Consider the following 12,500-nt stretch of genomic DNA (forward strand, 5'->3'; position numbering starts at 1 on the left):
CCCTGAAACCAAAGTTGAGGTAACTCTCGAGATAGAGCCTTACTTTTTGTTTTGATAAAGAGGAGTTATCAGCACTGTTACGTTTCTCCGCCATGTTTCATTCATAAAATAGTGATGCCGTGGCGACAGGAAAGACGAGGATGATAGCAGCTAGCAGCTAACAGCTAACAGCTAGCAGCTAACAGCTAGCAGCTAACAGCTAACAGCTAGCAGCTAGCAGCTAACAGCTAACAGCTAGCAGCTAGCAGCTGACCTGATGACAGCAAGGGTCCCAGGTTAAGAGGTCCCAGAGGTTTGGCCTACTACGTAGCCTGCATACAATTTTAAGCGAGAACAAAAATATATAGTTTTTATACAGACTTTTGTATACATTATATATTCTAGTGTATTATCATGATTTGTTTAACTTTTTTTTACCATAACCTCAAACCAGATAAAGACTTGCCCACCCCCTGTAATCTTTGCCGCCCCCCCTAAGGGGTGCCCAGACCCCAGGTTGGAAACCACTGCTCCAGAGTACCCCTAGGGGGACACATACCCCCTGTAGTCCTCCAGAGTACCCCTAGAGGGACTCGTACATTTGAGAAACACTGGGCTATGGGGTCAGCACAAAGTGAAAGTGTGTGTACCTGGTGTGGGCTGCAGGTGAAGGTGTGTGTGTTGTCGGGGGTTTTCTCCACAGCAGCACTCAGATTGAACTGGACTCCTTCGATTTCCACGACACACAAATACTGAGCTTCATCCTACACAGAGACACAGAGATCAGGACTACATGAAGACCAGAGATCAGGACTACATGAAGACCAGAGATCAGGACTACATGAAGACTAGAGATTAGGACTACATGAAGACCAGAGATCAGGACTACATGAAGACCAGAGATCAAGACTACATGAAGACTAGAGATTACGACTACATGAAGACCAGAGATCAGGACTACATGAAGACTAGAGATTAGGACTACATGAAGACCAGAGATCAGGACTACATGAAGACCAGAGATTAGGACTACATGAAAACCAGAGATCAGGACTACATGAAGACTAGAGATTAGGACTACATGAAGACCAGAGATCAGGACTACATGAAGACCAGAGATTACGACTACATGAAGACCAGAGATCAGGACTACATGAAGACCAGAGATTACGACTACATGAAGACCAGAGATTACGACTACATGAAGACCAGAGATCAGGACTACATGAAGACCAGAGATTAGGACTACATGAAAACCAGAGATCAGGACTACATGAAGACTAGAGATTAGGACTACATGAAGACCAGAGATCAGGACTACATGAAGACTAGAGATCAGGACTACATGAAGACTAGAGATTAGGACTACATGAAGACTAGAGATTACGACTACATGAAGACCAGAGATTAGGACTACATGAAGACTAGAGATTACGACTACATGAAGACCAGAGATTAGGACTACATGAAGACTAGAGATTAGGACTACATGAAGACTAGAGATTAGGATCAGGACTACATGAAGACCAGAGACATGAAGACTAGAGATTAGGACTACATGAAGACCAGAGATTAGGACTACATGAAGACTAGAGATTACGACTACATGAAGACTAGAGATTAGTACTACATGAAGACTAGAGATTAGGACTACATGAAGACTAGAGATTAGGACTACATGAAGACTAGAGATTAGTACTACATGAAGACTAGAGATTAGGACTACATGAAGACCAGAGATTAGGACTACATGAAGACTATTACGACTACATGAAGACTAGAGATCAGGACTACATGAAGACCAGAGATCAGGACTACATGAAGACTAGAGATTACGACTACATGAAGACCAGAGATCAGGACTACATGAAGACCAGAGATTAGGACTACATGAAGACCAGAGATTAGTACTACATGAAGACTAGAGATTAGTACTACATGAAGACCAGAGATTAGTACTACATGAAGACTAGAGATTAGTACTACATGAAGACTAGAGATTAGGACTACATGAAGACCAGAGATTAGGACTACATGAAGACCAGAGATTAGTACTACATGAAGACTAGAGATTAGTACTACATGAAGACTAGAGATTAGTACTACATGAAGACTAGAGATTAGGACTACATGAAGACCAGAGATTAGGACTACATGAAGACCAGAGATTAGTACTACATGAAGACTAGAGATTAGTACTACATGAAGACTAGAGATTAGAGATTAGGACTACATGAAGACTAGAGATTAGGACATGAAGACCATGAAGACTACATGAAGACTAGAGATTAGGACTACATGAAGACTAGAGATTAGGACTACATGAAGACCAGAGATTAGGACTACATGAAGACTAGAGATTAGGACTACATGAAGACTAGAGATTAGTACTACATGAAGACTAGAGATTAGGACTACATGAAGACCAGAGATTAGGACTACATGAAGACTAGAGATTACGACTACATGAAGACCAGAGATTAGGACTACATGAAGACTAGAGATTAGTACTACATGAAGACTAGAGATTAGGACTACATGAAGACCAGAGATTAGGACTACATGAAGACTATTACGACTACATGAAGACTAGAGATCAGGACTACATGAAGACCAGAGATCAGGACTACATGAAGACTAGAGATTACGACTACATGAAGACCAGAGATCAGGACTACATGAAGACCAGAGATTAGGACTACATGAAGACTAGAGATTAGGACTACATGAAGACTAGAGATTAGGACTACATGAAGACCAGAGATTAGGACTACATGAAGACCAGATCCCTTTTTTTTTCTTTTTTTCATCAAACTGCAGTTTTTGCAAGTTCCCGCAATTTCATTGCATAAAATTACATAAATATCATATAGAGCAGGGGTCGGCAACCTTTTTGATATGAAGTGCCCTTTTCAAAATTTCTTGTTTATTAGTGTGCCATGTCAACATTAAGTTTAATTATGACATCACATCAAAATGTATTATCCAGGGAATCTGTAATTTTATTCCATAGCAACATTTGATAACATTTATTTCTCATAGTCAGGACCTTGTAATTATTATTATTGTATGTTATTATTATTATTATTATTATTATTATTATTATGGAAACATGGTTTTAGTTTGCAGCGTCCTGATTGGTGGAAAATGGGCTGACGAAAATATCACTGTCAAAGAGCCTGAAGCGAAAAGTTGTGGAAAAGCCCAGCTTTAATGACGAATGGAGTGATAAGCAGGTCCTGTATGCCTCATTGTCAATGAAACGATGCTGTGGCAAAAATAATAATAACACAACCAGCATCATTATCAAGAATGAAGAACACGAACATAACGATTGCGTCATTCACGTGCATATTAAGTAGCCACATGTATTTGTTTTGGTCTTAATAATGCATCCATATTTACCGCTCCAGCGGAGAGGATGGTTTCTTCAGACAGCTTAAGTTTATAAGAATTTGTCCAAATTTCAAGATTCCCTGCAAACTAAGAAAAATAGACTACAAACCGACAGCTTTTCTTTTAGCTTGTTTTGTAAAAATTCGCTATTTGCAGAGTAGAGTAGAGCTGTGTTTGCGTAAAACAGCGCGGTGGACAAGAGTGGACTGAGCAGACAGAGCAGATTGAAATATCGCCTCCTACATGTTGATGCCGGTCTACACAGGTGAGTGCACTGATAAGTATTGACTTTTAACTCACGAAGGTTTTAAAGTAGCCTCCTTACAGTAACGAGACTAGCGTTAGTTCATCTGCCCCAGCAGCAGTTGGTAATCCTCTTTGTATTGTTCCCAGTCAGAGATACGAATCAATCAAACTACCGTAAATAACAGGTGGCGCAACTGTGAACGTTGTAATTTGGCATGCGGATGAGAGAGAGCTTCAGCATTTCAACCATGATTTCAACACATCAATAACTCTCTTGCACACATGTTGCCAGTGTGCCATTGGTTAAGGTCCCGCGTGCCCATGGTGGCACGCGTGCCTAAGGTTGCCGACGCCTGATATAGAGCATATTCCATCGCATTTTTTAAGAAAACGTGCCGCATAATCAAGGATTTTTGCCTCGCAACAATCACAAAAAAAACCTCTTTTTCTGGAAGGACTGATACTGCGTTCATGGACTGAGGATGGGAGGAGGAGTCAGCAGAATCTCAACCAGTGGATTCGGCCGAACCCCAAAAATCTGGATTCGGTGCATCTCTAGTGTGATAAAGTTTAACCGTTCTGCTCCCTGATTGGCCCAATCCCAATCTCCACACTCACAGTCTCGGGGTCCGAGGCCCCCCCGAGACTTTATGTATTACACACGTTAACATTAAATCAGTTGAAGTTATCATTACATTAATTATCATGAGGTTTCTGATTGTGCATTTTTTGTGAATGTAACCAACCTTAATGTTAACCATGTAATATATATTGTAATATATAATTTTGTTTTCAAGATATTTCTTTATTTGCTTGGTTGTTATTGTTTTTCATTTAATTTTATTTGTAATTTTTGTTTTTATTACTTAGTTTTGTTGGCAGATATTGTTGCATGTATTTTATTTATTTTCTTTTTTTTTTTTCTTAAATTTTTTTTCTGTATATGCTATTAAATGTTTTAATATTGTCTGATTAAATGTAGTGTTGGACCCCAGGAAGACTAGCTGGTTGTCAAGGCGTCAGCTAATGGGGATCCTTAATAAACTAAACTAAACTAAATGTAAACAGGAGATGCTCTCACAGTGTAGACGTCCAGGTTTCGTCCCCGCAGCACAACAGTGGTGCTCAGGCCCAACGGCACTAACGCAGAACTCTGCAGGGCGAAGACCAGAGGACAGGATGTGGGACCGGGAGACTCCTGCTGACAGACAGGAGACAGGGTGAGACAGGCAGACAGACAGGCAGACAGACAGAGAGAAACTAGTCTGGGATCAACAACAGTACATTTCCAGGATAATGGCCTGATATCGTTGTGTTGTGTTGCCGTTCAACGACAAACTTCAAAGTAGCGAGCTACACGCTGAAAATGTCAAGTTTTGAAGAAAATTAGGACGGTGCAACAAGACAGGTCTGCTCGGTTCTTTCTGGGGGAATGACTGTAAAGATTTACGAAGAATACAGTACAGGCCAAAAGTTTGGACACACCTTCTCATTCAATGCGTTTCCTTTTTATTTTCATGACTATTTACATTGTAGATTCTCACTGAAGGCATCAAAACTATGAATGAACACATATGGAATTATGTACTTAACAAAAAAGTGTGAAATAACTGAAAACATGTCTTATATTTTAGATTCTTCAAAGTAGCCACCCTTTGCTTTTTTTGATAACTCTGCAAACCCTTGGTGTTCTCTCAATGAGCTTCATGAGGTAGTCACCTGAAATGGTTTTACCTTCACAGGTGTGCTTTGTCAGGGTTAATTAGTGGAATTATTTCTCTTATTAATAAAAAAGCAAAGGGTGGCTACTTTGAAGAATCTAAAATATAAGACATGTTTTCAGTTATTTCACACTTTTTTGTTAAGTACATAATTCCATATGTGTTCATTCATAGTTTTGATGCCTTCAGTGAGAATCTACAATGTAAATAGTCATGAAAATAAAAAGGAAACGCATTGAATGAGAAGGTGTGTCCAAACCTTTGGCCTGTACTGTATGTTTAGGGCATTTCCTCTCTAAGGCCGGTTACACACTGGAAGCGTCGCGCGAGCGTGTCAGCCGCGTGGCGTGTCCGTTTATATTCCGGCTTATTATATTATTATATTATTATATTATTATATACCCCTATTCGGCTCCCATGGTAACAGGTGTAACTGACTCTAAGGAAGGTGTATTAATAAGGTAACCACTTCAGAGCTTTATTTTTTTAGTTTCCTCTTTTCATATTATGAGTGCTTTATTTTGGCGCCTCCTAGTGTAACGTTAATCTTGCATCTAAAGGGGGAGGGGGGGACTAGTTTGTGGGACACACGCACGGAAGTAAGGAGGAAAACACACATAGCTCTGAAATCATAAAGCTCTATAAAGCGGATAATTAAGCACCTAGCTGGAACGGGAACAAGGTATTGTGTGTTTGATTTGTTAAATGTTCATGTGCAGTAATATGGAGTTTAATCTATTCCACTGGGAAGTGTTTAAATGCGTTGTTATCACTTTGTTATACGAAGTCATGCTAACATTAGCTTTTCGGCATTGTGAATACTGACAGAGGTAACGTCACGGAAATGTTTTATGAATGGTCATAGGCAGTGTTGGGGAGTAACGGAATACATACATATATATATATAGATATATATATATATACAAATAAATAGTTGGTATTTAGAATACAGTTACATTGTTGAAATCAATGGATTACCTGACGATACTTCTCTGTTTAGTTTATTACGTCTGAATAAAAGGCAACTCTATCGCATTTTCCAGAAGCCCCGATATGAAATCGAATAAATTAGCTCCGTGATCAGTCACAATGGAGTCGGAACCGGCACAACAGAGCCAGGGCAGCAATAAGTTTCTATCTTGGAAATTCAAACAGCATTTCACATTAAAGAACGAACAGGGAGAATGAAATATAACTGTGCCGTGCAGCCTCTGCTTGCCAGACATCAGCCTCCTTTCAGCTCCAAATTACTCCACCTCCAACCTGAAGAAGCATCTTAAAGTAAGTTATTTTTTTTAACTAGCCAAGGGTAGTCGTCTGCTGTAGTTTTACTGGTCACCTTGCTATTTTAACATTGACGTGGGACTTTCCATTCTCCTATACTTATACGTGCTGATTTACTAGCTCCAGAGCCGTTTAAAGACTGACAGCCCCGTTTGACATGCTAACTAACGTTAGCTAAAATTAGCTTGTGGTAGCTTAGACCGCGGTTAGATTTTTGTAGTATGCAGTTCGGGACTACCAATACAATAATCTATCTGCTTGTTCAGGTACACATTCAGCTAGTAGGAATGAAAAGAACACACCATTATAGGCCTGTTTAGTAAGCTGGATGTGATGGTCGCATTCCTACACTTATAAAACGCAATTCAATGTGGAAGTAATCCTGAAGTAATCCAAGTATTCAGAATACGTTACTCAGATTGAGTAACGTAACGGAATACGTTACAAATTACATTTGTGGGCATGTATTCTGTATTCTGTAACGAAATACGTTTTGAAAGTATCCTTCCCAACATTGGTCATAGGTACGGTTAATGTGGTCTTCGGGTAATGTTTATATTTGTAAGAGATAATTTTATGTTATTTATCTGTCCTGTAGCTCTTACGGCGTTTCATAAAGAAAAGGAAGGTATACTTATGTTCAGAACAAGGCTGACGGCTGAACGTGAATAAAGGCTTCTGGAAACATCCGTATACGCTTCACCATTGTCTGACTGGGGGTTTGCTAGCAACAGGTTAGATCGTGAACGCTAGAAATAGAACCGGCGCCTTTTTTTCAGCGTGTTGGAAGTGTTTCCAGACAACATAGAATACGAAAAGATGTTTATATGTCATTTAGACCACAAATACATATTAATAAATGACCTGTTGATGTTTGAAAGTCTCGAAGTTCTGATATAAATGTAATTTAAAAAAAATATCTATTTTCTAATATTGCAACCTGTCAATCCAGAAGGAAATATTCTGGAGCCTATTTTGCCGTCAATACTGCCGATGTTGTCTTTGCTGTAATCAGATCAGGATATATTTATGTTTATGGGAAACATCCATGTGTCCAGACAAGGCTAGCAGTGTGTAACCGGCCTAACTGGGAGGTTTTGGGACCGATTGGTGGGATTGCTGTACACTGGTGAGAGCCAATGAGGTTTGACCATGTATCAGCTGATTTAAATAGCTCACGTTACTGTGTTGTGTCAACAGTTAACTTCATTTAATATTGGATGTGGAGATTTCATCAGTCAGTTATTGCGAATGTTGCCCCAAAACTATTTAGCAGAGCCACCGTCACTGCGTCTGGAGCTCATCTCCGCCCAAGACGATTGTGATTGGTTTAAAGAAATGCAAACAACCCAGAGAGGTTTTTTTCTCCTATCCCAGAATGCATCTGTGGTGTAGCCAGACCTTACTGCACAGCGCTGTAGAGATAGAGCCGGCTATGCAAGGCTAGAAAGACAGACAGATAGAGAGACAGACAGACGGAGAGAGACAGACAGGCAGACAGAGAGACAGACAGACAGACAGACAGACAGACAGACAGACGGAGAGAGACAGACAGGCAGACAGACAGACGGAGAGAGACAGACAGACAGACAGACAGACAGAGAGAGAGAGAGAGAGAGAGAGAGAGAGAGACACAGAAAGACAGACAGACAGAGACAGAGAGACAGACAGACAGAGACAGAGAGAGAGACAGACGTACAGACAGACAGACGGAGAGAGACAGACAGACGGACAGACAGACAGACAGACAGAGAAAGACAGACAGACAGAGACAGACAGACAGAGAAAGACAGAGAGACAGACAGACAGACAGACGGAGAGAGACAGACAGGCAGACAGAGAGACAGACAGAAGGAGAGAGACAGACAGACAGACAGACAGACAGGCAGACAGAGAAAGACAGAGAGACAGACAGACAGACAGACAGACGGAGAGAGACAGACACAGAGAGAGAGAGACAGACAGACAGACAGAGAGAGACAGACACAGAGAGAGAGAGACAGACAGACAGACAGTCTCACTCTCTGGTTGAGGATGATGTGCTGGTTGGGACAGCTGTGGTTGTGAGTGCAGAGTTGATCCAGAGGACACCAGTTACACCCCCACACACTGCTGACACACGCCAGACACCTGAAACACATCATCATCATCATCATCATCATCATCATCATCATCATCATCATCATCACCTTCATCATCCCCAATTATTATAATAAGTATCACGAGTTTTATTGAAAGACTGCTCCTTGAATCCTTTGAAAAGCATTCCTGATGAAGACTGTTGTGGGTGTGTTATTGGGTCTTACTGGGAGCTCTGGTTTAGTTGGCTCACAGCTCCACAGTCGTAGAAGGTCATGTCGCCCGTGGTGACGGTCACATGACCAAACATCAGCGACACGGGCAGGATCATGTGATCTGGAAGTGATGGAGAGTAACACACGGGACAAGTTAGACCTCAGGGCTATATGCCAACCCAATCTTCTTAGGTGTAGTCAACTAAACTAAAATCAGAATCGGAAAGGAGTTTATTTCCACAGTAAGTTAAAGGTCCCATGACATGGTGCTCTTTGGATGCTTTTATATAGACTTTAGTGGTCCCCTAATACTGTATCTGAAGTCTCTTTTATATAGACCTTAGTGGTCCCCTAATACTGTATCTGAAGTCTCTTTTATATAGACCTTAGTGGTCCCCTAATACTGTATCAGAAGTCTCTTTTATATAGACCTTAGTGGTCCCCTAATACTGTATCTGAAGTCTCTTTATATAGACCTTAGTGGTCCCCTAATACTGTATCTGAAGTCTCTTTTATATAGACCTTAGTTGTCCCCTAATACTGTATCTGAAGTCTCTTTTATATAGACCTTAGTGGTCCCCTAATATTGTATCTGAAGTCTCTTTTATATAGACCTTAGTGGTCCCCTAATACTGTATCTGAAGTCTCTTTTATATAGACCTTAGTGGTCCCCTAATACTGTATCTGAAGTCTCTTTCCCCAAATTCAGCCTTGGTGCAGAATTACAGCCACTAGAGCCAGTCCCACAATGAGCTTTCCTTAGGATGTACCATTTCTGTGTCTGTAGCTATTGAGGAGGAGGGGGGGGCAAGGTGGAGGGTGGGGGCATGTGGTCTTGACCAACTGCCACTTTGTTCGTTTGAAAGCCATGATGTCTCTCTCTCTCTCTCTCTCATGGGTGGGCCAAATTCTCTGGGCGGGCAAAGAAGAGAAAGGGGAGGTAACCTTGCTCCTTATGACCTCATAAGGAGAAGATTCCTGATTGGTCCATCTGAGCTTTCATTTTCTCAAAGGCAGAGCAGGATACCCAGGGCTCTGTTTACACCTATCACCATTTCTAGCCACTGGGGGACCATAGGCAGGCTGGGGGAACTCATATTAATGTTAAAAAAAAAAACCTCAAAGTGAAATTTTCATGCCATGTGACCTTTAAGTTTAGGAAAAGATCGTGGTCTGGGGTTAAAATACTGTAGACCCTTTCTGGCAGGAAGCCTTGAAGGCCAACTCCTCATGTGCCAGACAGTAACGGGACAGTAACGGGAACAGGAAGAAACTGTTTTTGAAATCACATAAAAACACATTATTCATACTAAGTATGACGTAAAACTGAGTGTGTACATTCCAACTGCATAGTATGTGGATTTTGGGTGCACAATAAATACCTGGATGTTTACTACATTAGCGAGAATTTCTGAGATTGAGACGTGAGCCCCACCTCTCAACCGTTGATACGAATGATGGCAAGTAACGTTAAGGTACAGTTAAAGGTGCAGTATAGGTAGACTTATAAAACTAACTTTCTGTCATATTTGCTGAAACTGACCATATGTTCCAGTGTGGTCCGTGTTACGCTTAATCAGTTCAATTTTCTAAGCACAAACGGATATTTGGAAAAACAGAAAAATGGGATCAAATATCCAATTTTTCATTTTTTTCCACCTTGACAAATTAAAAAATTGGATCTTCAAACTGTCCGATTTTCTGTTTTTATTCAGAGGATCAGAAAATTACAAAATTGCGTCTGGGCTCCAATTGTTCATAATACTGCCGTGGTATTCTCTCCCTCGTTCCACCTAGCTAAGCCCCGCCCGTTTTTTTTGGTCCATATGCAATTAATGACCTGCATATTCCACAAAGTAGAGGAAGAGAATACCACGGCAGTATTATGAATAATTGGAGCTCAGACGTAATTTGTAATTTTCTCAATTTCTGATCCTCTGAATAAAAAAACCAGAAAATTGGAAAAACGATTTAAAGATCCAATTTTTTAATTTGTCAAGGTGGAAAAAAATAAAAAATTGGATATCTGAACCCATTTTTCAGTTTTTCCAAATGTCCGTTTGTGCTCAGAAAATTGAACTGATGAGCGTTACACTGTTCCAGTAGAACTACATGAAGCTGGTCATTTAAAATAAATCCAGCTCCTCTGGCACCACCTACAGCCTGTAGTGGGATTTGCAAAAATCCACCTCTCCCTGTTCAGATGCACCAATAAGGGGCCAGGGGGGTGTCTAACTGCGTGTCAATCACTCCTCATTAGGGTTGGGTACCGAAACTCGGTGCCAATAGGGAACCGGTGCCGACGTAAACGGTAGTAACGAGACCGAATAAGAACGAAAGTTTCGCTGCCTCATTTCGGTGCTCGACTATACACTACACCTGACAGCATGTAACGTTAGCCTAGCTTTAGCTAGCAGCTGGATTAATCACGGTTAAAATGCTGACAGCTAACATTAAACAGTGTAAAGTGTGACTGTGTTTCACTGTGGAGGACTTCTACAATTCATAGATATACAGTATGTTTATATGGTCGGAATTAAACTACACAGACGGTGCGTTCACTTGCAGCTGCCGTTGTTGGAATTAAACAACACAGATTCACTTAAAACAGGTAGCCTCGTGGTGCATTCACAGTAATTGTAAAATACCCTTTTCCCATCTGGGGTTCAACAGCAATTTACTGGTGAAATAGGTTATTGTTATAGTTATTACATTATTATTAAATCTTTAATTTTGACCATGGCCTTAGCAATAAACAAGTCACTGACTGTTGTTTACTACACTTATTTTTTTTCTTCTTCTTTTTTTTTTTTAACTTTATTGAAAAGTACCGGTTCAGGCACCGTTCAGGCACCGGCATCGTTTTAAAAGTAGCGATTTAGCACCGGAATCGAAAAAAAACAAAACGATACCCAACCCTACTGCTCATGCACACGCACTCATTCTCCCTTGTGGGGGGAGGGGTTTAGGAGGACCATTTTGGTCTTTAGCAGAAAGGGGGGAGGGAGGGACTGAGTAGTTGTCTATGTTAAAATTCTTTGGCTAAGTCCTGGATCTTCTCAACCCTGCCTACAGCACCTTTAAAGGGTAACTTTTATTTTTTTTTAAACCAACCTTTTGAAACTGAGAGACCCTACCAGTTTTTCCCAAATTTGCTCAGTTTTTTGATTAATGATACTCATCTATGTGAAGACACTGATCATGTTAATGATTTCTCACAATAATTATCAACAATTTTGGGAAACAAATAATATCAATATCTAATTTTCATTTTTAGAACAGGCCTGAGGGCTACTCATGTGGTCCTTGGGGGCTCCCTGGTGCCCGCGGGCACCGTGTTGGTGACCCCTGCTCTAGACCCTATTTTCCCACGTTTTTGTGTCTATGTGACTGATGGGAACAACAATTTTGAAATTGGTCCAGTGTTAAGCGGGAGCGCTGCAGTTGGCAGCGGAGAAACAGGCTGCAATTTAATATTAACGGGCAATTACACACCTTCAATTCACATCCGCTAAAAGTGCTGTTTTTGCTGCTGACAGGCTCAGATTATTATTCTAAGTGTCTGACAACATAATGAAAC

At 40.8% G+C, this 12,500-nt stretch overlaps 1 protein-coding gene across 1 annotated transcript in view; it reads right to left on the minus strand.

The window, feature by feature from the left end:
* The window catches only part of plxnb3 (plexin B3), a 79,943-nt gene that overhangs the window by 44,906 nt on the left and 22,537 nt on the right, over nt 1-12,500 (minus strand). Inside the window, exons 10-13 of the mRNA XM_028582642.1 lie at nt 8,933-9,041; nt 8,648-8,756; nt 4,703-4,819; nt 630-743 (exon numbers count right to left, since the gene is read on the minus strand). Of these exons, the coding sequence (XP_028438443.1) occupies nt 630-743; nt 4,703-4,819; nt 8,648-8,756; nt 8,933-9,041 (449 nt within the window). The remainder of the gene's footprint in view (nt 1-629; nt 744-4,702; nt 4,820-8,647; nt 8,757-8,932; nt 9,042-12,500) is intronic.

The sequence above is a fragment of the Perca flavescens genome, chromosome 7, assembly GCF_004354835.1.
Source record: "Perca flavescens isolate YP-PL-M2 chromosome 7, PFLA_1.0, whole genome shotgun sequence".
Classification (NCBI taxonomy): Eukaryota; Metazoa; Chordata; class Actinopteri; order Perciformes; family Percidae; genus Perca; species Perca flavescens.